At 32.9% G+C, this 24,246-nt stretch overlaps 1 protein-coding gene across 1 annotated transcript in view; it reads right to left on the minus strand.

Annotated features, from left to right (window-relative positions):
* Window positions 1–204: 204 nt before the first annotated feature.
* LOC144978253 (glycine dehydrogenase (decarboxylating), mitochondrial-like) overlaps window positions 205–24,246 on the minus strand; it is a 43,547-nt gene continuing 19,505 nt past the window's right edge. The window contains exons 5-24 of the mRNA XM_078924095.1: window positions 23,834–23,981; window positions 23,259–23,455; window positions 21,918–22,014; window positions 18,581–18,686; window positions 18,115–18,254; window positions 17,621–17,701; window positions 16,767–16,867; window positions 15,960–16,086; window positions 15,493–15,635; window positions 15,177–15,252; window positions 14,321–14,446; window positions 13,612–13,691; window positions 13,153–13,222; window positions 12,161–12,273; window positions 9,874–10,127; window positions 8,646–8,741; window positions 7,525–7,632; window positions 6,568–6,632; window positions 5,488–5,568; window positions 205–4,911 (exon numbers count right to left, since the gene is read on the minus strand). Of these exons, the coding sequence (XP_078780221.1) occupies window positions 4,762–4,911; window positions 5,488–5,568; window positions 6,568–6,632; window positions 7,525–7,632; window positions 8,646–8,741; window positions 9,874–10,127; window positions 12,161–12,273; window positions 13,153–13,222; window positions 13,612–13,691; window positions 14,321–14,446; window positions 15,177–15,252; window positions 15,493–15,635; window positions 15,960–16,086; window positions 16,767–16,867; window positions 17,621–17,701; window positions 18,115–18,254; window positions 18,581–18,686; window positions 21,918–22,014; window positions 23,259–23,455; window positions 23,834–23,981 (2,359 nt within the window). The 3' untranslated portion in view covers window positions 205–4,761. The remainder of the gene's footprint in view (window positions 4,912–5,487; window positions 5,569–6,567; window positions 6,633–7,524; window positions 7,633–8,645; window positions 8,742–9,873; window positions 10,128–12,160; window positions 12,274–13,152; window positions 13,223–13,611; window positions 13,692–14,320; window positions 14,447–15,176; window positions 15,253–15,492; window positions 15,636–15,959; window positions 16,087–16,766; window positions 16,868–17,620; window positions 17,702–18,114; window positions 18,255–18,580; window positions 18,687–21,917; window positions 22,015–23,258; window positions 23,456–23,833; window positions 23,982–24,246) is intronic.

Below are 24,246 nucleotides of genomic sequence, written 5' to 3' on the forward strand. Positions count from 1 at the left end.
AAATGGTACCTAGTTGTGCCACACTCTTCCTAGCTCACTTTCCGGCGCTGAACTGCAACTGATGCCTGGGTTATTCCAGTCTTCCCTTCGATTAGACCATTTAGATGGATGACCAAAGGGAATTATGTTATATTACCATACATTCAAAGAAAAAAAACAACAAAACAACTGGCATAATGAAAAAGACCAAAGTAAAGTCAATAATAATTGATAAAATATATTTAATTCAAATATTCATTCTTTCATCATAAGCACATTTTGATAGCTAAATAGTATTCAGAAATTATCAAATGAGATTTGAGTAGCGACAATGAAAGAGTAAATATCGAGACAAAACTGTAAAATTCAACTTTTAAATATTATGGTGGAGCTCAGATGGATTAATCCGTGATGATAATAGCAATTTGTCAAAAAGGAGGAAAATTTCTCGGTCGATCGATCAAACGCAAGCAAAGTGTAAAAATAACAGGAACATAGTTTTGTATTCAGTAATATATTGCCACTACGAGTAGAAATCCATTCTTATCATTAGACATACATTCACTTTTTGTAAAAATTTAATGAATTGTCCTTTCCACATAAAATTTTAGAGGCCTACACTATTATTCAAATAAAAGGCCAGAAAGTGTTGTTTTGTTTTGATTTTTACTTTATAAAGCAACCTCATTATCTTTGTTACCTAAACCTAGTGGCTATACAGCTTATAAATACAATCCAAGAATCTCTCAAGTTTCAAACTAAGTCCAAAAGTAAAAAAAAAAGAAGAGTAAACTTAGTCAATCACCATTGCTTTATTCTATTATCACTGTGCAACCAGATGATTTAATGGATGGCTGCGAAAGAAAGAGAGAGAGAGAGAGAGAGAGAGAGAGAGAGAGAGAGAGAGAGAGAGAGAGAGAGAGAGAGAGACAGAGAGAGAGAGAGAGAGAGACAGAGAGAAAGAGGGGGGGGGGGGACTTCTCTACCAGAATAATTTATGAATTGATCTTATAAATTCTATATCCAAAAAAATGAAGAAAGGAAAGAGAAATAGAAAGAAAGGCAAAGGGAAAGAGGGTAAGAGAGAGAGAGAGAGAGAGAGAGAGAGAGAGAGATTAAAAAAGCTAACAGATGGGTAGAGAAAGCGGAGAAGACCCAGGGAAACCTGGCGAAGGACCATGGAGAAAGAATTAAAGGAAGCAGCCTGTCATGGAATACCGCCACCGCAAAAGCAGCCGATTGCACAAAAATGAAGATGTCTGGTGGATATCCTATGTGCCCCAAGACCCAAAGAGGATTAAGTAAGTAAGGCACCTACAACAGAAAAAAAATCTAGACCTATTTGTCCGTCCCCTTCCCTTTCAACCATCAAGTAATCAAAGAACACCACTGGTCTTCTGTGTCAATTGTGACATCTGGGCCATTCTGTCTGGCCCGACATCATAAAAACGGGACCGTCACCAAATTTCATGAGACTGAGCACATGTGTCAAAATATAACAAAAACATAATGGTGACTTTGTGGTTTTGAGGAAAATGTTTGATACAGCAAATTCAGCGTAAAAGTTCTGAGAAATTCCCAAAATCCTGGAATTCCGCAGATCTGCGAAAGATTATCATCATATGAAATGGATTATTAAAGAAAGTATTATCAAAATCACAAAAATCAGCAGCAGCAACACAGAATAAAAAGATCTGGAAATTGTTGTGACAAAATTGGGTTTGAGCTGGTGGTTGTGAACATTATTCACAAAAATCTGAATTTTCTCAATATTTGACAATAAAACTAACAAAGGAAATAATGAAGAGGAAGTTGAGTGGGAAAAGGGATGGGGAGGGGGGTATGAATAAAAGGATGTCAAAACAAAAAAAAAAAAAAAGGTTAAGCAAACGTTTTCATCACTAACGTCAGAAGTAGTTAATTAATATACATATATATATATACATAGTTTCACCATTTGTGCGAATGTAAATGTAAGTTTCATATTTTGTATTATAAATTGTGTAAACTTCCAAAAACTCATGATGAGATTTATAAAAATATAAGAAGCATCAAAAGCATTGCAGCAAAATTAAAATTGATCTTGCAAATGTTATCGGTGCAGATTTAGCAATAGTTTAAAAACATATTTTTATTCTTTCAGGAAGGAAGTGGAGCTCTGTCCTGAAAAGGAATGCCCACATCATCCACTACTAAAATGTTGACGCAAATTGAAGACAACTTCACGATTCAATGATTCAATTAAGTGATTTTTTATTGTTTTTGTTGTTGTTGTTGTCAATTGATTTGCAATGAAAGCTAGTGTAAGGTTTGTTTGATTTGGAGTGTACTTTTAAATCATTATACTCGGTACAAAAGTTTACTGAGAGAGCAACTTTTATTTCCCTTCATTAGTTTGAAATTAAGTTATAAAGTTTGTCATTCTCAGTTTTATGAACTTCAATCTTAAAACATTTCGAAGTATTACAATTCAAAAAGCGGCCAAATACATTATGTTTAACATCCTTATAAAGCTTTTGATCTTTCACATTTCTTGTGACCATTTATTAATTCAAATTTCAAATTTTATTACAATACCTTTGCTTAGTGTATATAAGTCGTACAAAAAAAAAAAAAAACATAGAAAAACAAGTCAGTTTTCAGTTTGCAAATTCCTAAAAGGCACAACAATATTTTATGACAATACATAGTAAACTTTTGTATTGCACTTACAATAAAAACACGATGTACAGCATGAAAACATGGCACATGAAAATATGGAATATTTAAACACACAAAATTGTAATATATTCGTTTGTTAACACATCTATGATTGTAAAACGTGGTGAGATAAACAAATATAACTGCAATTTGAAAAGTAATAACTTTATATAATCAATATGATTATTTCTACAATAATGAATAACAGATAGACATGTGATTTGAAGACTAATCTTCCGATGTGTGTGTTTAGTAATTAACAGCATTTTTCAGATCTTTTAATCCATTTTCAAGTTATGACTAGTATTTTTACAATACACATATTTATCTGTTCTCTTCAAGAGATTGCCTGTCACATGGTGTATATTCCAGACCTTGAATAACAGTAATAAAGTACAGTGCAGCCTCTGGATAACGACACCCCTTGGATAGCGACATTGACCTCTCATCCCGATATTAGTAATAAAAACCCCCAAATAGCAACAACAAACGGCAATTGAAACCGATGATTGAAAGCCGACCTTCGCCTCTCGTACTCTGAACCAATGAGACCGTTTGTCAATGACTAATCAGAACACAATATGTTTACTATATTGTATGGAATCAGCACCAGTTCATGGAACCACAGTAAAAAAAGATTATCATTGAATGGAACTCTCAAGGGTTCATTTACCTTCCCTGTTAACTACCTGTCTGAGGTCAGTGATGGAGGTTAACAGATATCAGGTAATGATGTGTCCAATGGGGGCAATTTGGGATATTTATGGTCTTATATTACAATACACGTTGGAATAGCTGGGAAAACAATGAAAACCTCTTTCACTTTATTATTTTCATTTTTAAAAATCAATTGTTTTTCTAAACATTAGTCCAAATTTGATATTACTGAGGTTAATACTTAGTTGTTGTTGTTTTTTGTTTTTTAATAATATCGTAAAATGTAAATCTACTAATCTTAAGTGCTTGTAAATTTTGGTGCACTTAAAAATTTCGGTATTCAAATCTCATCATCAGCATCACATGGATTTTAATTAATGATACGTTTTAAAAGTAGATGTGAGCATCTGTGTTATTATGTGATATTATCATATTGGTACTTGATTTATTCCTAGTTTTGTTAAATCACGTTGGAGCACTGTTTACAATGAAAACAATGACAATACACATCGGAGAATGAAAGCATAACTGGTATTCCCTTTGAAAATAGGAGAAATACACATTCTAACATCGTTAGGACATGTCTTCTCTCAGGCACTGTTTCACGCATTGCACTGTATGTATTCACGGGTCTCACCAAGCCCCTTTTTTGCACCCTCTTGAAATTCTGGAATAATGACACCCCTGTATAACCACACAATTTTCCGGTCCCGGGCAATGTCGATATGCAGGGGTTGCACTGTGTATTTAAAATTTAAAAAAAAAAAAAAAAAAGCAGATACCTTTCATGTCCTACCATGAAATGGCTAAAGACAAATTTCACTAATTTGTGCAGTTCTTTAATTCAAACTTCATAACACTAATCAATTCATGATCAAGCGATGATATATCTTTTCAAGTAAGATAAATTCCAAAGGATGAGGAGTCATTTAAAATTTAAATGAATAACATGGGATGATATAAAACATTATTTACATATACAATAATATCAAACAATAAATCTGTAAATGAACAAAAGTAAATCCCCCAGCTCAATATATTTTAGAGGCCAATAAAAATAACCTTCAAAAGGTTTTTAAAATGGCCACACACAAAAAAAAAAACGAAAAAAAAAAAACGACAATTACATAAAAACCCCAAAGGAATTGTAACAAAATTGAACCACAAATAAAAGAAAATAACAATTAACTTGAAAAAGTGAATAAAGTGCTTGACCAACAAAGATTGACCTAATAATATACATATATCATGAGGTCTTTAGATTGAATCAACAAAAGGAAAGTTTCAACATAAGTAGTTAGGTATAAACAAATTTTATTATGATGGGTACTGTTCATAAGTGAACGATTAGAGACTGCTTTGTTTTGTATTCTTTAAAATTAACAAAATGTTCAACATTTCATATCATGCGAAGATGTTTCATCATCAATTAGATGCAAATCCTTGGGTCTCTCCTTCATCTGAAGAAGCATAGTCAGTTATAGGTGGGCATGAGCAGACAATATTCCGGTCACCATATTTGTCATCGATTCTTGAAACAGTGGGCCAGAACTTGGTGCCTGGTTGAACAAAAGGCTGACGAGCAGAAAAAAATATTCAATAAAAATCAATTTTACGAAATAAACCTTGATGATTTTACTAATTCAATGTAACCTATCATTTTTTGGGGTTTTTTTAAAAGCTGCATGTCCCCCCCTCTACTGTCAATATTTTTTAAAATTGAAAACATTTTCCTTGTTTTGTTTATCAACTTGTAGCTAAAATTTTCTGAGAACAAAATACTACATATGAGTCATCAGCTTATTGCAAAAATTTGTGATTTTGTGTCTTTTAAAAAATCTGTCTTTCTCTCTATTTAAAAAAACATGTTTTTAACAGTTCTGGATCACCACAAAAACAGCATCGCTGCTATGTGTCAAACCCAGTAGAACTTTTAAATTATGAGACTATAACAATACAAATGTACCATTCATACCCAAGTTGATCAATGATTATTTATGTTTTCTGTGTTATATGTCCTTGAGATGCAAAAATGTCTTTCTATACCAAACCAAAAAAAAAAAAAAAAAAGACAAAAATTCCAATAATTGTTTACATTAAAAAGACAATGAGAGAGTTGAAAACTTAAAAAAAATTATAAGGAAAACTTACAGCTGGGAAAACAGCGATTTCTGGTGGATAAGGTCTATTCCAGTTGCTGTCTATCACGTCAGCTTGGGTATGAGGTGCCATCTAAGGAAAGAAGGTAAAGAATTATTATTTATAATTTCTAACCTATAATAATAAAATAAAATAAAATTCCCTTTATTCACCCCATAGGGGAAATTTTGCACTAGGGTCTATTCCAAGGGAAGACTGGAATAACCCAGGCGTCAGCTGCAGTGCAAATTTTGCTAAGGCAAGGTGACTTGCTCAAGGCCACACAGCGCAGCGGCGGGTGATCAAACTCGATACCTTTCAGGTACGAAGCAAAGACAGTACTGCTGAGCCATGCTGGTCAAGATAGCTCAGTTGGTAAAGCATTCGCTTCACACACAAAGGGACTGAGATCAATACCAGGTGAAGTCAAAATATTTTTTCTGCCTGTTTGCCAAGCAGTGATTGGAAAGCTGGGTCTGTTAGATCTGGCTGAGAGTATTTTGCAATAGACTAGCGTATTATTCAAAGGGTGCAAAGAAATTGCTGTAGTCAGTTTCACGGAACAGAAATAGGGACAAATTCCAGCTTTATGGGCATAATGGCTCTGGAGAACCTTTGAATAGCTAAGGATAAAGCAATTCACAATTCTGTACCACATATAGTGATTAATTGGGTGTTTAGGTAGGCAGGCATAGAAAATCTAGTAAAACAGATATCTCATATATATCCAAAAAAATCTTGTGATATAAAAGAGGGGGCATGCAGTTCACTAAGTAGACCTCGCCTCACATAGTTCTTAATTTGACTCTCTGTCACCAAGGAAAGTTTGGATAGCTGGGTCTAAGTCTAATATAATATTTCAACTAAGGTGGGAAGTAGTTTCTCATAGACCTACCAAGGGGTGACAGCGACTGTATCTGTAAATTTTATATTATATAAATTATAAAGTAGAATAAAGTTTAGCCTTAGGGTAGAAATGGCGGAAATATTTTAGCCAAATATTTTGTGACAAATATACAACAAATAAGTCTTTAGCTTTTAATCTTCATATTTAAGAAAAAATGGTTTCCCTTAATGTTGTATTTTACCTACCTTAAGTGGGTTGACATGCATGTCCCATTTTCCTTCTTCAATCATTTGAATTTCTTCACGGATCACTGAAATGATTTTTTAAAAATGATTAAAGCTGATTGGAAATTTATCTCATATCACATAGATTATTCGTGCTCCTACTTCTTCTTCTCCGAGATTTATATAAATATATGATAACATCTTACTATATTGGGTTCTGTTACTCCACAATCCTCACTTAATGTATGAGAGATATATCCCCATCAGAAGTGACCTTTTTGTTTCTGTGTGCCAGATCTTATGATTGATTATCCAAACTGCATGACAATAGTTGGTTTAACTAGTCAAAATATAAGGCAACAATTAAAATGACATCATCATGCTTCCATTCTGACAAGAAACGTATCAATTGGACCATGTGTAACAAAATAGTACAAAGGCACTAATAAAACAACCTGACAAATGCATCACAAAACTCAAGCTAATAGTGTATCCCATTTGTGATTATATCAACTTAACAATAAAACTTTTCGTTATACAACCATCCTCTTATACTACCATGGTGGTATGAGGGTTTAACAGATTCTTCAATTATGTATGTTGATAATATTTAAATCATTTCATGCCAAAGTTAAAATTGCAAAAATTAGAGAAAAAAGGAACAAAGCAATCTTAGACCTTACTGACACAACAGTAAAAGGCTAAAAGAATAGGCTATCCACTACCAACATTAGTGTCAAAAAAAGTTTTATCTTTTGTCATTGTATCAACTGCCAAAATCATTCTAGCAATTCCGTTATCAAATCTTTTAACTAACATGCCGTAACACCCCCCCCCCTACCCCCCCCCCCCCCTCCCAAAAAAACAAAAACAAAAAAAAAACAAAATAAAAAAAAACGGTTGTTTATGGATGCCATAATAATTTGATGCTTTCAGGCAAGGGTTAGGCTTTCAAAAATTAGTAATGAGAAAACTTACTTATGAGAGCATCACAGAATTTGTCCAACTCTTGTTTATTCTCTGATTCAGTTGGTTCTACCATAAGGGCTCCAGTGACAGGCCATGAGAGGGTAGGCGCATGGAAGCCTGTGGAAACAAAATTACCTCAGCTATAACTTAAACAGAGCTGCCAACCCCACCTGAAGAAAAGGTGAAATTTTGACTGAAAAAAAAGGTGGAATTTTGAAGGAAAAGGTGAAATTGTGCAAAACAAAGACATTATTCATAACATATATCTTATCACCACAATCATCTGTAATGGCTATTGGAAGATTCATCCTCACAATAAATTTAGTAGAGGCTACTTATGCCCAAATAAAGCTGCTAGTTTAGGCTTCAGAAAACAAGATAACCCGGAGGTGGATGATGAAAATGCAGCTTTCTTCCGTTTTCAGTGAGACAAGACTCTGGACAAAAAAAAAATCACCCATATGACCTTTATGACAACTTACAGGCGTAATGAGGAACAAAAAAGCATTAATACATAATTTGATGAAGAAAGCGTAATAATTGCCTTTTTGGTGTATAGTTGGCAGCTCTGCGTAAAGGATAGTATGGCATTTTAATCTTAGTTTACAATGATTAGAGCTCATATTTTGTCAAATAAACATGGGGGAAAAATGAAGATGACTGGATAAAAGCTTTGAGATCAAGATTTCTTTGCATTATATAAGAATAATCTATTTGTGCATCTTGTTTGAAAAACATTATACAGTCTAACTCTGGACACAGACACCAAATTCCTGGAAAAATGGATACATATCAATTACATACAATTATTTCGCATAGATGATTTACAAGGAAAACAATTCTTAAAAATGGCTTAAGACAAAATCAATGTATCTCTTCTAGAACAAAGACAGAGAGCCACATAAAATAAAGAGCAAGAGTTAAACTTAAAAGCCCACAACGAGATGTTAACAATGGCATCACGCTGTAACTTCATTGTTTTATTTTTTCAACATGAAAGAAGAAATATCTTTTTTGATATCATCATTTTTCAATACTATCAAATGTAAGTCATAAAATATATGAGAGAAAAAAAAAAGATTTATATATGTCAGTTGAAAATAAAGAAAAATGAAAGACGAATATCTCACCATAGTCTTGAAGCCTCTTTGAGATGTCAGTAGCATCAACATTAGCAGTTTTCTTGAACTCTCGGCAGTCCATTATGAACTCGTGAGCACAGAAACCTTTGAAGATAATAAAAGGTAATAATGAATTTTTTCAAATTTGTACAAGCAAACAAAACAATGCAAGCATACATTAAAAATAAAAGATTGAATTTATTCACCACGCTCTAAATGCATGTTTTGAAGTCTCTTATGAAGGAAAGGCATGCTGTCAACTTACAGAACAATACATGCAGTCTTTTAGGCAGAATTACAATTTTTCTCCAAAGACAAGGCTGCCTTACATCAGAAAGACCTCTGAATTTAATGTGCATCTCTGTTATTGATAGGACAATGAAAATGTGCGCAAAACGCTTTCCACTGTCAAGATGCCCCACTGGCTTGAACCATGGGACCTTATTTGTCAATCATAGCAACAAACTAGAAAAAGCAGTTAAATCACTTAAATTTCCTTCATTCAATAAATATGGTGGTGCTTAAAGGACAGCAATAATATATGATAAATATTGAAATTACAAACATTAAAAAAAAAAAAGCAATTTGATAAATGGAAATGGAAGGAATGACAAAGTTCTGTCTGTTCCTTTTTTTTGGTTTGATTTTTAACACAAGTTTTACAATGCTTAAAACATTTAAAAGTTATTTCAGCATCAGTAAAGAGGGAGGATAATATCATAGGTCTGCACTTAATGCAACCACGAAAGAGAGCAAATCAAAGGGGAACACTCTAAATAAGGAATAAGCGTGAACTTTAAAAACAAGTTATCTGAAAATATGGTGCGAAAACCCCCAAAAGTCTTCCTTAGACCCTATCACAGATTCTCATCAAGATTGGTACACCTAAATGGTTACAAAATGTATATTAAATAGCTAAATAAAGTGAGATAAAATACAAGACAAAATAATACAAATCTCTTATAAAAAATAAAAAGATACATCTATCTCCCTGTCACCAAGTCCTGGTCTCAATCCAAAACAAAAACACAAATTCACATTGAAGAATCAGAAAGACACGAGGGAATGAAAGTAAAAGCAATGATATGGACCGAAATATGCATAATGTATGAATTAGCCATGAAATGGAAATATGCTTTATAACAGCATAGTCAAATCCATTGTATTTCTTGAATATTCAGTGTACAATGGATATATAGAGACAATGACAAGAAATACAATAAACTATGATGTTTACCTTTCTCATTCTGATACAAAGTTTTGTAATGGTTGGCAAGCCTTCTGCTCATGTAATTGGCATTGAGGATAGCAAACTGAGATGCTTTTCTTAGACCTTGGGCTCCCATCATCTTAATATAGGCCCACGAAATGGGAAGAATCGAGGTTGAACCATAGGGTCCTGCAGACACACTTCCAAATGATAGACCAGCATCAGTTCCCTCGATATGAACAACTTCATGATTCGGAAGGAAGGGAATCAGGTGCTTTTTGCTGCAACAGTATTGAAAGGATTTCAATATTAACCTATCCTCTTACAAACTCAGTCTGATCAGACGAAATATACATAGATTAACAATTGATCCTATTATAACTTTTGCTGTTAATAAAAAGTGAGCTTTTAAATCCAGGAACACTGAATAGGCAGTAAAAAACACAATTCCTGTAAGTTGCTTTTATGCTTTTACCGGTCAATTACTCATATTACATCTGGGTATTGTGAGAGAAACTGAGTAAAGAGCCTTTTGTCCATGGACTAAACTTTTCATGATCCATAGTGGAACTCACACCAGGGACCTAAAAGCAGAGTGTCCAACCATAAGACCAAAAAAAAAAAAAAAAAGAAAAAAAAAAAAATTTTGCCTTTTGCGCATCGATATCATGATATCGTCGCCTAGGCATCATTCCACGAAGGAATATAGATAACTCATCAAACAAGATGTCTGATGTCAACAGGAATCACCCATGTTGTCCAAGTGAGCAAAGGGGGGTTAATAATCTTGCTCATGGAAAAAAACGAAAGTGCCTGAAGCGAGGCTCGAACCAGGTCATCCGGATCACAGTGCAATGCCTTAACCACTCGGCCACTTCGCCCCCCCAAAAAGCTGTACAAAATATTTCAATCAAATGATTATCTTCTTAGATATCTTACTGTTTTGCAGCTCCACGGCTCAATTTTCCTTTTGTCTGTTTCAAAATGCAAATGCACAATTACATCACTAAAACTATACTGTTGCATGCAAGTGGAATAGTGCATGGCCATTCCATATATGCATGACCAAATAAAAATACAATTCACGAAACGTGACTGGCCACACTTGTATGGCCAGTGAGACCATCATTCTAATGACGAGCAGAATCACAGTGCAGGTAGTGTTGTAAGCAGTAAAAAATAATGTGTAAACAAAGCCCAAAGCCGAATTCTACTATGATTTAAAAAAAAACATTACTTTTATATTAATTTAAAACAAAAAGTTTGCACTAGGAAGATTTTTTTTAAATATTGAAAGTGGGGAGGGCGCTCTGGTCTCATTTCCTTTCTTTAGTCAACATGGCCAGTTAATGACCAAAGAAAATATCTGCTGAGTAAGTTTTTATTTTATTTTCAGATAATTTTGATATAAACAAATATTGTCATAACAGTGATTGAAATGATAAATTTATTTGGAACGATATTAATGTGGAAAACCAACTAAACAATGAATTTGAAAGTAGTTCTTACAGTGATCATGGTGAGATTGTAACAGTGACTCGGGAACTACAGGATGGGGTGGCAGTGATGACAGTGATAAATGATTATGATAATGGCGATAGTAATAAAGGAGATATTCTTATTCCATCCACGTCAAACAGAAGAAAAAGTAGTTTGAAATGTTGTTGCTAGTTGTTTTGTTGTTAATTTGATTTGTCATCAGATTTGCTTATTATCTGCCACTGCCCCCCCCCCCCCCCACCCCCTTCCTTCCTCATGCTCAATTTTTGATTATTTTTTAATACAGGCATCACTATACCCCTGAAACTTTTTTTTTATCTGAATTTACCAATAACCATACGCCAAAATTATGACCCTCTCAACAATAAGTGATCAAGTCGATTATTTTTTACATCACTGTTAAGCAGAAATAATGTAAATAACATTTCACACATTCTATCACATGATTGTTGTTATGAAACATATCCCTATGTAAAATGTAGCGGTTTTTTGGGGGGTTATTTATATGGGGTTCTACAGCCTTTTTTCTATGCCTAAACGTTAAGGAAACTGTCTTAATTGCCCTTCACTCATTTTGTGATGGAAATGCAACTTTCACCTCAGTGCTGAAGTAAATCAACATTGTTAATGGATTTTGAAACCAGTTTGAAATTTGAGGGTCCTGAACTTACAGACAAGGAGATCGAATAAATAGAAATGAGCACTAGAAATCTTTGTTTTGATATCTACCTATAAGTCAATGCTACTAACCCAGGCACTGTGGACCTTCAAACAGGTGCACTCTTTTTTTTCTTTGTAAGCATATCATACTCACACTCCAATAGGTCCCGCTCCTGGCCCACCTCCGCCATGTGGAATGCAAAAGGTTTTATGCAAGTTGAGATGAGATACATCAGCACCATAGTCCCCTGGTCTGCAAAGTCCAACCTACAGAAAAACAGAGCAAATCAGCTAAAGAAAATTAAAAGAGAATAAATGGATTTGCTGACAAACTCAAGGTCAATAATAATAAACCAATATTTTGAAACTATTTGATAGTCAAATTTATTCTAATATAATTGTAATTCTAACAAATTGTACTCCCAACAAGTACAAAATCTACATATGTCAATGTTGGTCAAAATTCAAAATTGGTACAGCGTATGGCAATAGTAAAATGAATAGATATAGGGTGAGACCACAGATGAGTCATCGTAGACAGAAAATAAATATATGACATTAGTAAACTGAAAGATGAGACAGCTAGGTAGCTGTATGAGTATGTGACTGAGGATTATTTGGAAAGACTAACATTAGCAAAAGTAAGCAATGTTGTTGGTAATGATAGATAAAGAGAGTGTAGAGGAAACTTTAAGAAGAAAGGGAGAAAGAAAATAATACACGATCTCAAACTGGAATTTTATAATATGCTATTCACATTTCTAAGTAAGGACAAATCTTTATCAAACACTTTGCTCAAATTCTTTACTCATATTTTTCTTTTACAATACTGACTTTCTTTTCCTAGAATCCAATTCACTCATTTGACATGTATGATTATACTTTAAAAGTTTTTTGACGTACACTAACTGTGTCAATAATGGGAATTTCTAACCCCACTTTCCTCTCCCCCCTCCCTCCTTCCCATCCCAAAAAAATCTAAACAATTTTTACATATTGCGATGGAAGTGATGGTGGCGATGATGATGATGATGATGATGATGATGATGATGATGATGATGATGATGATGATGATGATGATGATGATGATGATGATGGGCAGAGTTTTAAAAGAAAGAGTTGATGCAATTTATCATTACTACCTACCTGAGCATTCATATTAGCTCCATCCAAATATACTTGACCGCCATGGTGATGGACAATATCACAAATTTCTCTATTTAAAAAAAGGAAAGGAGTGAAAGAATAAATCAATCATGTGAAATCTTTTTTCAAAGTGACCAGGCCAGATTCTAATATCGACATAGTGTGTTGTCATGGAAGATAACCCTCCCCAGAAAAACCCCTCTATTTCAATTGGAATTAATAAAATCCAAGCTTGATGACAATTGATGAAACCAATAACAGCCATATGCCATAATATATATTAGCTTTACCATAAAACAAAAATAGTCTATTGTAGAAAATGTCTTTTACCCATATTTCCTTTGGGAAGGGGGGCGGGGGACATGGTGAATTTTAAAATAGTAGTTATTGTCTAAAACATATTGGATGTTCTGATTAAAAATACTACTGAAAATAAATTTTATTGATAATTTTACTTACCGAACATCCTTATCGAAGACTCCATGGGTTGATGGGTAAGTGATCATCAAACATGCCAGATCGTTTTTATACTTATTCGCCTAAAGTGTAAAGATGTTGGAAGATGTATTTTATTTAATTAATCTACATGGAGAATAAGAAACAATTTTGGTAACCACACAATTAATATGAATGCTAAATATCAAGTCCTATAAACAACATTTGATAATCAATTCATTTTACAAAATGTTTTAAAATATTCCAAACTGAATTTTTAATTTAAAAACATCTTTGTTTTTTGTTTTTGGTATTATTCATCCCTATGATGGAAATTATTTTCGTGTGAAAATTTATCACCAAAGGTCACCAAAATAACAGCACCACATGAGCTAGGCTTAGTGTGACAGTTGCAATACAATCCCGGTACATTTGAGTCTGCTGGCCACAATATAAAATAAGAAATGAAATTTGTCTATTCGTTTTTGCTGTTTGCTATAGTGTCTTGGGTCTATTTTTTCCCCGTTTTTTTCTTCTTCTAATTTTTTTTTTTCGTTCTCAATTTATTTCTATACATTTTTACTTTTTCTTTTTCCAACAACAGCAACCAAAATAAAAAATAAAATTAAAAAAAACAAAAAAAAAAAAAACAAAAAAACAGGAGATGTCAAAAACAAGAACTAAAATATCAGAGAATATAAAAAAAGAGTTAGAAGTTTAAGAATGTCCTTACTAAAGTTTTAGCTTGGACCAAATCGATAGACCCAGTCTTGTCTGAGGCAACAGGAACAATCTTCAATCCAGCCATGTGTGCACTGGCAGGGTTGGTGCCATGGGCTGAGACAGGAATCAAACATACCTGAGAGAAAAAAAAATACTATTGCTGTTATAATTTTTCTAAAATCATTATATGGCGAGTCATTTGAATTTATTCCGAGCAATTTTCAAGTATAATTTCTTTTTGAAAATAACTTAGTACATAAAAACGCAAAAAAATTTTGTTAGTCCTAATTCACTAATTCTGTCAAGGAAGCTTTCCTAAAGTATAAACAAAAACAACTAAGACCATAAAACCATAAAAAAAACTTATATTAGTCCAAATTAACTAGTTTTGTCAAAGCTCCCCCCCCCCCCCCCCCCCCCCAAAAAAAAAAAAGAAAATTTAAAAAATTAATAAATAAAAGAATACAAAACCAATCTTCAGGTATTTAGAAAAAAAAATTTAAAAACTTGAGCTTTCACATAGGCGCAATATCCACTAAACATGCCCAAAACACTTTACAAGAGAGCATAGCCAGCAGCATCACTTAATGTAGGACGAGTCTGTAAGGCGATATTATATATTCTTTTTTTTTACAGAGACAATGCTGTCAATAGCCAGGTACTCATTTTACACCTGAGTATGGTAAGAGAATAAGAGTAAAGAGTCCCTCCCAAGGTCTCAACTTTGCTTTGTTCAGAGTAGGACCTGAACCCAGATCCTATGTCCAATGGCAAGTGCCATACCACAAGACAACAAATCCGCACAAAACTTTCATCTGAAATCTGTTTGTGAAAAAAAAGATAAATATCATTTGGTTCTTCTTTACCTTTCTTTGCTGCTGGTCAATAGAGCTCAAATATGATTTGATTGTGCGAAGACCAGCATATTCACCCTGGGCACCACTGAAATCAAAATCAATAAAATCATAATTTTTAATGAAGAGACATTCCATAACATAATCAAGAAATATATTTTCGAAGGGCTGATGGATGATCTAAATAATCTTTTTTTAAAAATGCAAATTCAAAAATTACCAAATAGAGAAAATTGAAATGCAACTGTTTTGAAAAAACATAAAAAATATAAATTTGACTATTTTTATAAAAGTTTTAAATATTTTAAAAGTCAAAAAATAAACAAACCTATTTGGTTGGAAACAGATGCGATCAAAGCCGGTAATTTCACACAAATCTTTGTTTAATTCTTCCAGCAATGTGTGATAACCATGGGCTTGTTCCTTTGGTACAAATGGATGAAGTGATGCAAACTCTTTCCATGAGCAAGCCTATTATAAATGAAGGAAAGGTTATTATAAGCCCAATGAAAACTATTCAATACAAACACAAGCAAATCACATTAACGATGTCATTAATTACAGCCACACAAAAATATTTATTAAAAAGAAGACAAAAACAGCAAAGCTGCTGAACTTTTTTTCCACACAACAACCCCCCCCCCCCCCCCCCCCCCCCCCCAAATAAAATTTAAATAATTGAGTACTGGCTGCAGAATGATTATCAAACAGAAATTTAAAAATTGTAGTTTATGATTTTTATCAACAGAGTTAAACCCATTTAAGACGATTTAAAATGAATCATACAACACTTACAGCCATTTCAGAGGTACTGTTGAGTTTCATGGTGCAGGAACCCAAGGGGATCATGGAATGGGTCAGGGACAAATCTTTGTTCTCCAACTGTTTCATATACCGGACAATTCTGGTTTCTGACTGGTGACTGCGGATAGAAGATCGAAACAAAAATTACAAAACTTGTGTTCTAAATATCATTACCATAACTATGTTAAGATGGCGAGGAGGGGGGAGGGGGGGGGGGGTCTAAAATATTTGTAAAAAAAAATAATAATAAAAATAGGTTTTCAATAAATATCAAAATATAACTGCAGAGTTCACTGGTGTAAAATAATGGAATGTAATTATATCAGTTGACAAAAATAAGAAAAGGTCGATTTTCCGCCAAACATAGAATTAGGTGAATGAACAAAATTTGTAAATCTCAAAATTTAATCGGTTATAGCAAAGTTGACATCATTTGAGCAGTATAAAAAAGATTTAGCGCTTTTGAATATTGAAATTATAAACATGTTTACAGCATGCTCTCCCGAAATATTGCTTCTGATACACTAGAAGAGATTCAAATACTATTGAATTGCAACTGTAACATACGCTTTATTTATAAACAAAGCTGAGAAGTTGAGGACTAGAATTCTCAATTTAAAAACTAAGAAAAGAAAAGAAAAGCCCACCTTGCTGACATTTGTGAAATTAGAATACTTATACTCAGATTCCTAGCATTGAAAGTTTAGTAGTTCTTATAAATAACATTTATCAATAATAGAAAATAAAAGTAATTTTGCTTTTACATAAGACTATCCCTTGAAAGGAAAATTAAATTACCTATGAAAAACTGGGTGTTCTAAGTATGGTGAGGTTCTGGCAAATTTGGTCTTTTCTATGCTTTGTTTGGGTTCAAGTCCCAGATGCTCAGAGATGACAGGCTGAAATAAAAAGAATATGACTGCAAATTTTTTAAAAATTCATTTCGTTTTCAAAGCGTTTCTAATGTGTACAACCCCTCTCTCTCTCTCTCTCTCTCTCTCTCTCTCTCTCTCTCTCTCTCCTCTCTCCTCTCTCTCTCTCTCCTCTCTCCTCTCTCTCTCTCTCTCTCTCTCTCTCTCTCTCTCTCTCTCTCCTCTCTCTCCTCTCTCTCTCCTCTCTCCCTCTCTCTCTCTCTCTCTCTCTCTCTCTCTCTCTCTCTCTCTCTCTCTCTCTCTCTCTCTCTCTCTTTTTGTTTCTTTTTTTTTTTTTTATTCTTAAATGTGCCTGTCTAGTTTCTGGTTTTAATTAACACATACTTCTGTCATTGACTCATAAATCAAAAAAGCATTAAAGTTTTAAGCAGTGCTTAATTACTGTCTTTAACATGAAGAATCTACAACAAGGTTTATTCAATGTTCAAATATAGTATGTTGGATACAGACATCATTCAATAGATATTGTTAAATCGAATGAAAATAAATGTAGTATAAATATATATTACTTTATGCGTTCAAATCACTTTACATTAATAAAATAGTATAAAGGATAAAATATACTTTACTGATCATGTATGGGAAATATAATTTAGTATTAAAAAAGTATATAGATAACCAAATATTATTCATTCATAATAAGCAGGAACAGATTGAAAATATATCTTTTTAAAAAGTCCTACTGGGTCATTAATTCGGCAGTAAAAAAAACAAACTCACAGCAGAAACTGGGGAATCAACAACCTCTAACAAATCAATGAGATCTTGATTTGAAACAGTTTCGTCCAATGAAATACCAATCTGTAGATAACAATATAATACTCAATGAAAAAAAAAATCAGAACAGCTGTACTGTTTTCATTATTACATTGTTTTTAAGGATTTTACAGAATTAGTGACACTGTTAGTTCATTTCGGTCCCAGTGCAATGGAAGATAATAGAATATTTGAAATAATTTGGATCAAGCTAACAAGCATCTAAGGGGGGAAAAAAAGGCATAACAAAGGTGCCAAGTTCAACAAATATCAGAAGCAAATCCAACTTTCTCCTGCTCTGTTTAAATCATGAACTTTAGCAAAATGCATGGCTCTAGTGGAGAAGATACAATTAAAACTGATGTGGCAATATAAATAAATATAAGAAGAAGAAAAAAAGCACTGTTTTTCACAACACATCGAACAAAATTAAATAAGTCATTAATTTGATTATATACCTGTCCATCATTGAAATAACGAAGATTGATTTGTTTCTCTTCTGCTCTTTGCTTTATGTCCGACATTCCATGTTGTGGTGCAAACTTGATTGTGTCAAAGAATGGCTCCTCACTCAATTTGTGGCCAGCCTCTTTCACTCCTAAAAATATACATAAGTATTGAAAGAAAAAATAAAACGGATCACCTCATAGCAAATGGGCAACAAAATCACTCATCAGCTCTCTACTGGTTTCAAAGGGAAGAAAGAAAGCAGAAGGCCATAGGTATTATATCCATTAATGCATGTGTTATCTGCACAATGATTATGCAACACATTGACCAATTTATAACATGGGAAGTTGCCACGAGGTTGTGGCTAAATTTCAGTTCAATCCTTCGCAATTCATGAATCTTCAGTCTACATCAGGACCAATCCTATTTGATAAAGCAGAATTTCCAAAGTGAAAATAGCAATAACATACACACCTTCTGCAAGGATAAGTGTTCCATGGTGCACTTTCCTTGCTATATTTCTGAGTCCCTCAGGTCCATGGTATAGAGCATACATGGCAGACATATTTGCTAAAAGAGCCTGGAAATAAAAGGGAAAAGATATATTAATAACAATTGCCTTGGAAACCTATCATTGTTGGATAGAATGTCTTGAGAGAAAAATAGCAACCAATTATAATCAAAGTTTAGAAATTGTATACAACACTCATTAACTATCTTTTTTTTTTGTCTTCCTTTTCCAGCATACCTCGTAACGTGGACAGGACCACGTAATGTTGGGTCATCATCAGTCTCGTCTTCCTCTTCGACTCCCTTTCAAGTTTTCAGCTCTTGCGGGTGGTCATTGAGGAATTCGTTTCACTGTTGGTGGTGCATGCCAAATGGATACTTTACCCCTCCCCTAGCATTATCACCACTTTGTGCGTTATAGCAGAAGGTTATTATTTACACTGATAAACTTACTCCAGCATAAATCAAAACCTGCCAAACCCCAAAATGCCATAACTGGTAACCCTAAAACACCTGAAAAAGTAGGAAAACAAAAAAAACAAGAAAAAATAATATTGGTCAAAATTATAGTTAAGATTTAAAGTGTGTTAGCAAGTATAAACAAAGCATTAGTAAATATGAGCTTTGCATACAGAAAATTATTACACTTTTGATGAGACTTCAAAAAAATAACAAACAAAAAAAAAAAAAAAACCAACAACAACAACAAAAAACAAACAAACAAAAATAAAAAGAGAGAGAGAATGTTTATTATAGCGATTCCATTTACTGATTTTCTTGTAAATATTGTTCAACTATTTTAAATCCTCAACAAAAAGCCACTTTAAATTTTAGTGTCACAAAATAAATAAACTGAATAGCCGTTTAGTTCACAACTTTTGATTACCACTTCTACAGATTACTAGAATTTAAACAATCAAATACTTCGGTGCCGTAGTTGATTAAGTCGGATTACACTCGTAAGTGCAAATCATAAAATCAATAATTTGTCACAAGTAAAAGTGAAGAAAAAATAAGGTTTAAATCATTCAACTGGAAATTAAAATGGAATTTATCATGTTGCTGGTGCAAAAATAAATTCCTTGATCCCCCCCTCCCCCTCCCATTATATTTGAATGACATATTGCTTTAAGAACATATAACACTATTTTTTTCTCTTTCCCCTTCATAGTCATAAAAATATCTGGTGACCATTAGTATCACCCTCACTGAAAGTCCAATCGGGAAACTTTACTGTGACCTTTTGAAAAGCTCATCATGCAACTTGCTTTTTTTTTTCTGTGTTGGATACAACTTCAAAATATAATATCTTTCAAATAAATGCATAGTTAGTATTTTTTTTTTAAATATAGAAAGCATCATTAGCTCAATGCAGTTGTTGTTGATGAACACAAACGTTTTGCATACTTAGAAGGAATTGAATTTTATTACAATCACGCCAGTTTGCTTCTTTTGCTGGTTTTATTTGTCCAGCAGCTGTGGAGACACGGCTCAACTAGAATCAGGCAAGAGCAAAGACATTATCAGAAGGAATTGGCTATCCTGTCAAATTCCATGTCATTGGTCTATACAACAGACCATTAATAGAATGACTCTACCTCAGCAACGGACATAAGCCATTCATTCAATTCTTCCATTCGTGATTATTTTTTATTTTTGTTAATTAAAAAAAAAGTTTACAATATTATTTCCTTTTCAGAAAAAAACCCCCTCAAATTTTGAAAAACAAATTACATTTTCACAATGCAACAGTATCTTGTAAAATAGCAAGTAAGCAAATAAAGGGTCATACAATTTGCACTGGAAAAACGTGAGCTTTAAAAAAACAAATTGCTGTGCAAAAAATTTGTCTCTAGTGTCTTTTTTTTTTTTCTCTTTGTGGTCAAAATTGGAAAAACATTTTTGGGGAATTTTAAAATGATTCAATCTTTTATTCATGTAATATAGTTATTCAGATTCATTAACTTAATTTTTTAAAAAAAATAAGTCAATAGATATATAATATATACTTATTAATTTTATCAAGTGCAAGAATAGTTAATCACCAAGAAGTTATACAGGGTGTTTTTTTTATAACTATCAAGCGATTTTTTGGCGCAAAAATTGGAAGAAAAAAAAATGTGCCCAAAAATAGCTTGAATCAAATTTCTCCCTTTTTACAAAAAGCATGACTGTTTTATAACGATTTATAGCATCTTCATGAAATTTTCACCCAAAAAAACTTGAAAAGTGACGGAAAACTAAGCAAACTATGAAAACTAGATGTTTCTATCATTTCTATTTTTTAGGCTATTTAAATTCTTTATCCGGTAGTAAAATAAAAAACACCCTGTATATCAACATTTATCTATCAGGTCCATATGTAATCAATGGCTTTATTCTGTTCTATTTTAAAATAATAAAAATGAAAATTTATATCTCCTATATCAGACAGCAAAAAGAAGTGAAAAGAAGGACATGTCTTATTTAAATTCTCTGTTATCGACTTTAACACTAAATCCAATTACTTATGAATTGCTTTCGATATCTGAATCATGACAATAGAATGTTTTTAAAAAAAATAGAATATCGTATACTGTCATCTGAACAGAAAAGAATATATGCCTAGTGAACAATGATCTGAAGGTAAATAATGATTTGGAAAATCTTCCACCCTTTGAATTTGATTGGGAATTTGTAAGGCAGTCGATGAGTTTGAGCACTTATATATTTTCAGCCAATACAGATATCAATTATCAGGAAGTCCTGCAAACAGTTTATCATGTTACTTATAGGCATGATTTAGTTCCATTTAAATTGAAATAAATCTATATATCCTCTCAATTTTGCAACTTGGTGCCAAGTTTTCATATGCCCAAAAGCTGCTGATAAAAAAATTTAAAACTATTTACTTGAGCTGTCTCAAATTCAGATGATGCCATTGATAATTTCCAGTCAAATACACAACCAAGATCATATGAAAATATGAATTGAAGATTATTCATTCCTCATGTGCAAAAAAAGCGAAAGCTGATTGCAGTAGCCACAGAGCAGAAAAATCCATAGGCAACAAATTAAAAAGGCTAGACATTCACACATATATTTGACATGTTTTTCTCCAAAATATAGAGGTACGAAGACAATCACAGCACTAAGAAATTTATATTGCTAATGCGTCTATGTGTGAGTTTATAAGTAACAAAGCAAAAGTTGAACTTGTCATTAATATTTGTGGATGAATAATATTGTTAAAATGTCAAATAAGCATAATAAGAAACGTAAAGGATATGGACTTTGTTGATAATGAAAAAGAGAAAGGTACCTGAGCAGTGCAGATATTACTGGTAGCTTTATCTCTGCGAATGTGCTGCTCTCTGGTTTGGAGGGCCAGACGAAGCGCTTGTCTACCTGCAGCATCTCTGAAAAAAAAAGAAAAGAAATAACCAGTACTTAACACATTACATCAGATCTCTGATGTACTGGGGATAAGATATCTAGTAATCTTTTGTAATAATTATGCACACTATATCCATGGACATAATGACAATTAAAATAAGAACTGGGGAAAATGCGGAATGGAAAAACAAATCTATTAGTTGAGACCCATGTATATTTTATTAATATATATATATATATATATATATATATATATATATATATATATATATATATATATATATATATATATATAATATAAATTTTTGATAATAATTTTGAAATATAACTCTTTGTAAACCATTTTGTGCAAATTTAGTGGACATTACACTACATAGAAACTCTTTTTTTTTTACCTTTAAATTTACAATGCAAACTTTAAAAAACGTATAAAGAGTAAATAATTTGAGCTAAATCAAAAATTAAATCCTTAAAAGTCGATTGTGGAAATTTGACCCCCCCCCCCCCCTTTTATTTTTCATTGTGCACCACTTAGTGTAATTGAGCTTAATTGCAGCAATTACACAATCATCTACATTGAGTTGGCAGTGTTTCATGTGATTTATGTTGTGAAATACTACAGGCATTAGGAGGGGCAACGCCATATCTTAATATATTTTTACAGCACCCAATCTACACTAGAACCTCCATTTATGATGCCTTTTGGTTTAATAGAAATGTGACAGGAAAAAAAAAGGAAAAAAGAAATTAATTCATTGCCATTTACGTTAATTCCTTGGCTGAATGCAATACCTTATTTCTTTTCATCTTATACCCCAGTCTGTGCATCTCTCATTATATCAAAGCCAAAACATCTTATCAGTTTTTATAAAGTCTACATTGCCTTTTTAAAAAAATTGAGCTACGACAGCAATTAATTGCACTTGATTTTATAATATTATGTTGCCCCCGCTTAAAGCTCTCCCCCAAACTAAAGCTCAAAATGAGTCTTAAATAATGTGCTGTTCTGATTTATGCCATATACGTGGTAGAGAGAGAGAACCTTTACCAATATGACACAGTCAGTAGAGTAACACCATAACAGCAAAGTGACACTAGACCATGAATGAAGAAGATAAAATGGTGGGCAGTCAAATACAACTGATCGGTGGGGCAATATAAATGGTGACAGAGACATAAGGAAAAGGAGGGGGGTGAATCAGGGACAATGGAGTTAATGTAACAAATGTTCACAATTTCAACAATCATTTCCTGAAAAGAAAAATACCTTGTGATTCCAACAACACGACCAGGCAACATTCGCATAAATTCCTCTCTGGTGGCAAAGAAACCAGCATGAGGTCCTCCATATCCCATGGGAATGCCAAACCTTTGGTTGGTTCCAACGGCAATGTCCATGCCAATGTCGCCTGGAGGTTTGATCAAAGTCAATGCTAAGAGGTCAGTGGCTCCAACAACCAGAGTCTGAAAGTAATGAAGAAGTCAAGAATTGTCTGAAAACACGCCACAGAGGAAACCTACAATCTATGAAATTTATGAACAAAATCTTATATATACAGACACCTGAGCTATACAAAATAAAAAAATGAACAGAAAAAGATTTGCAATACATTCTTTGGTTATCAACTATTTTATAATATTTATTGATTTTTACGACTTATGATAAAACTTACAATTCCTGTGAGTTTCACAGTAAATGTTCAAAATAAAACCATTTTAATGAGGATGTAGATCCAATTTAAACTTTAAAACGATCCTTTTGCCTTAAGATATTGTTGCCCCAGTTAAGTACAAGAACAATATTTTTTTCTTTTTAGAATATTAAATGATCAGTAATCTCACCCCATAGTTGTGGGCATGCTGTACAAAAGCAGTGTAATCATGAATGCTTCCATCTGTGTTAGGATACTGTAAAAGTGCTCCACTAAAATCTTTACCACTGAAGTCAACATCTCTCCAAGATCCAATTTCAACTGCAATTCCAAGTACCCTAGTTGAAAAGATACCCATAACAATTTAGTTAAAGCGTTTATTTAATAAAATACATGTACATTTTAATTTGTTTCAAAAATCCATCTCAATGGGAGATGAATATTGAATTAATAAAAACATCTAAATATATTTGCTCCTTTCAATCCATTTTCTTATGACAATTCACTGTAACTGACGTGTTATTTAAAATAAAAAAAAGTCCAAGACGTTACATTTACCCTCACATCTTCTTATGAAACTATTCATAAGATTAAATATTAAAA

The sequence above is a fragment of the Berghia stephanieae genome, chromosome 1 (genome assembly GCF_034508935.2).
Source record: "Berghia stephanieae isolate SIO BIC M18660-M18661 chromosome 1, UCSD_Bste_1.3, whole genome shotgun sequence".
Classification (NCBI taxonomy): domain Eukaryota; kingdom Metazoa; phylum Mollusca; class Gastropoda; order Nudibranchia; family Aeolidiidae; genus Berghia; species Berghia stephanieae.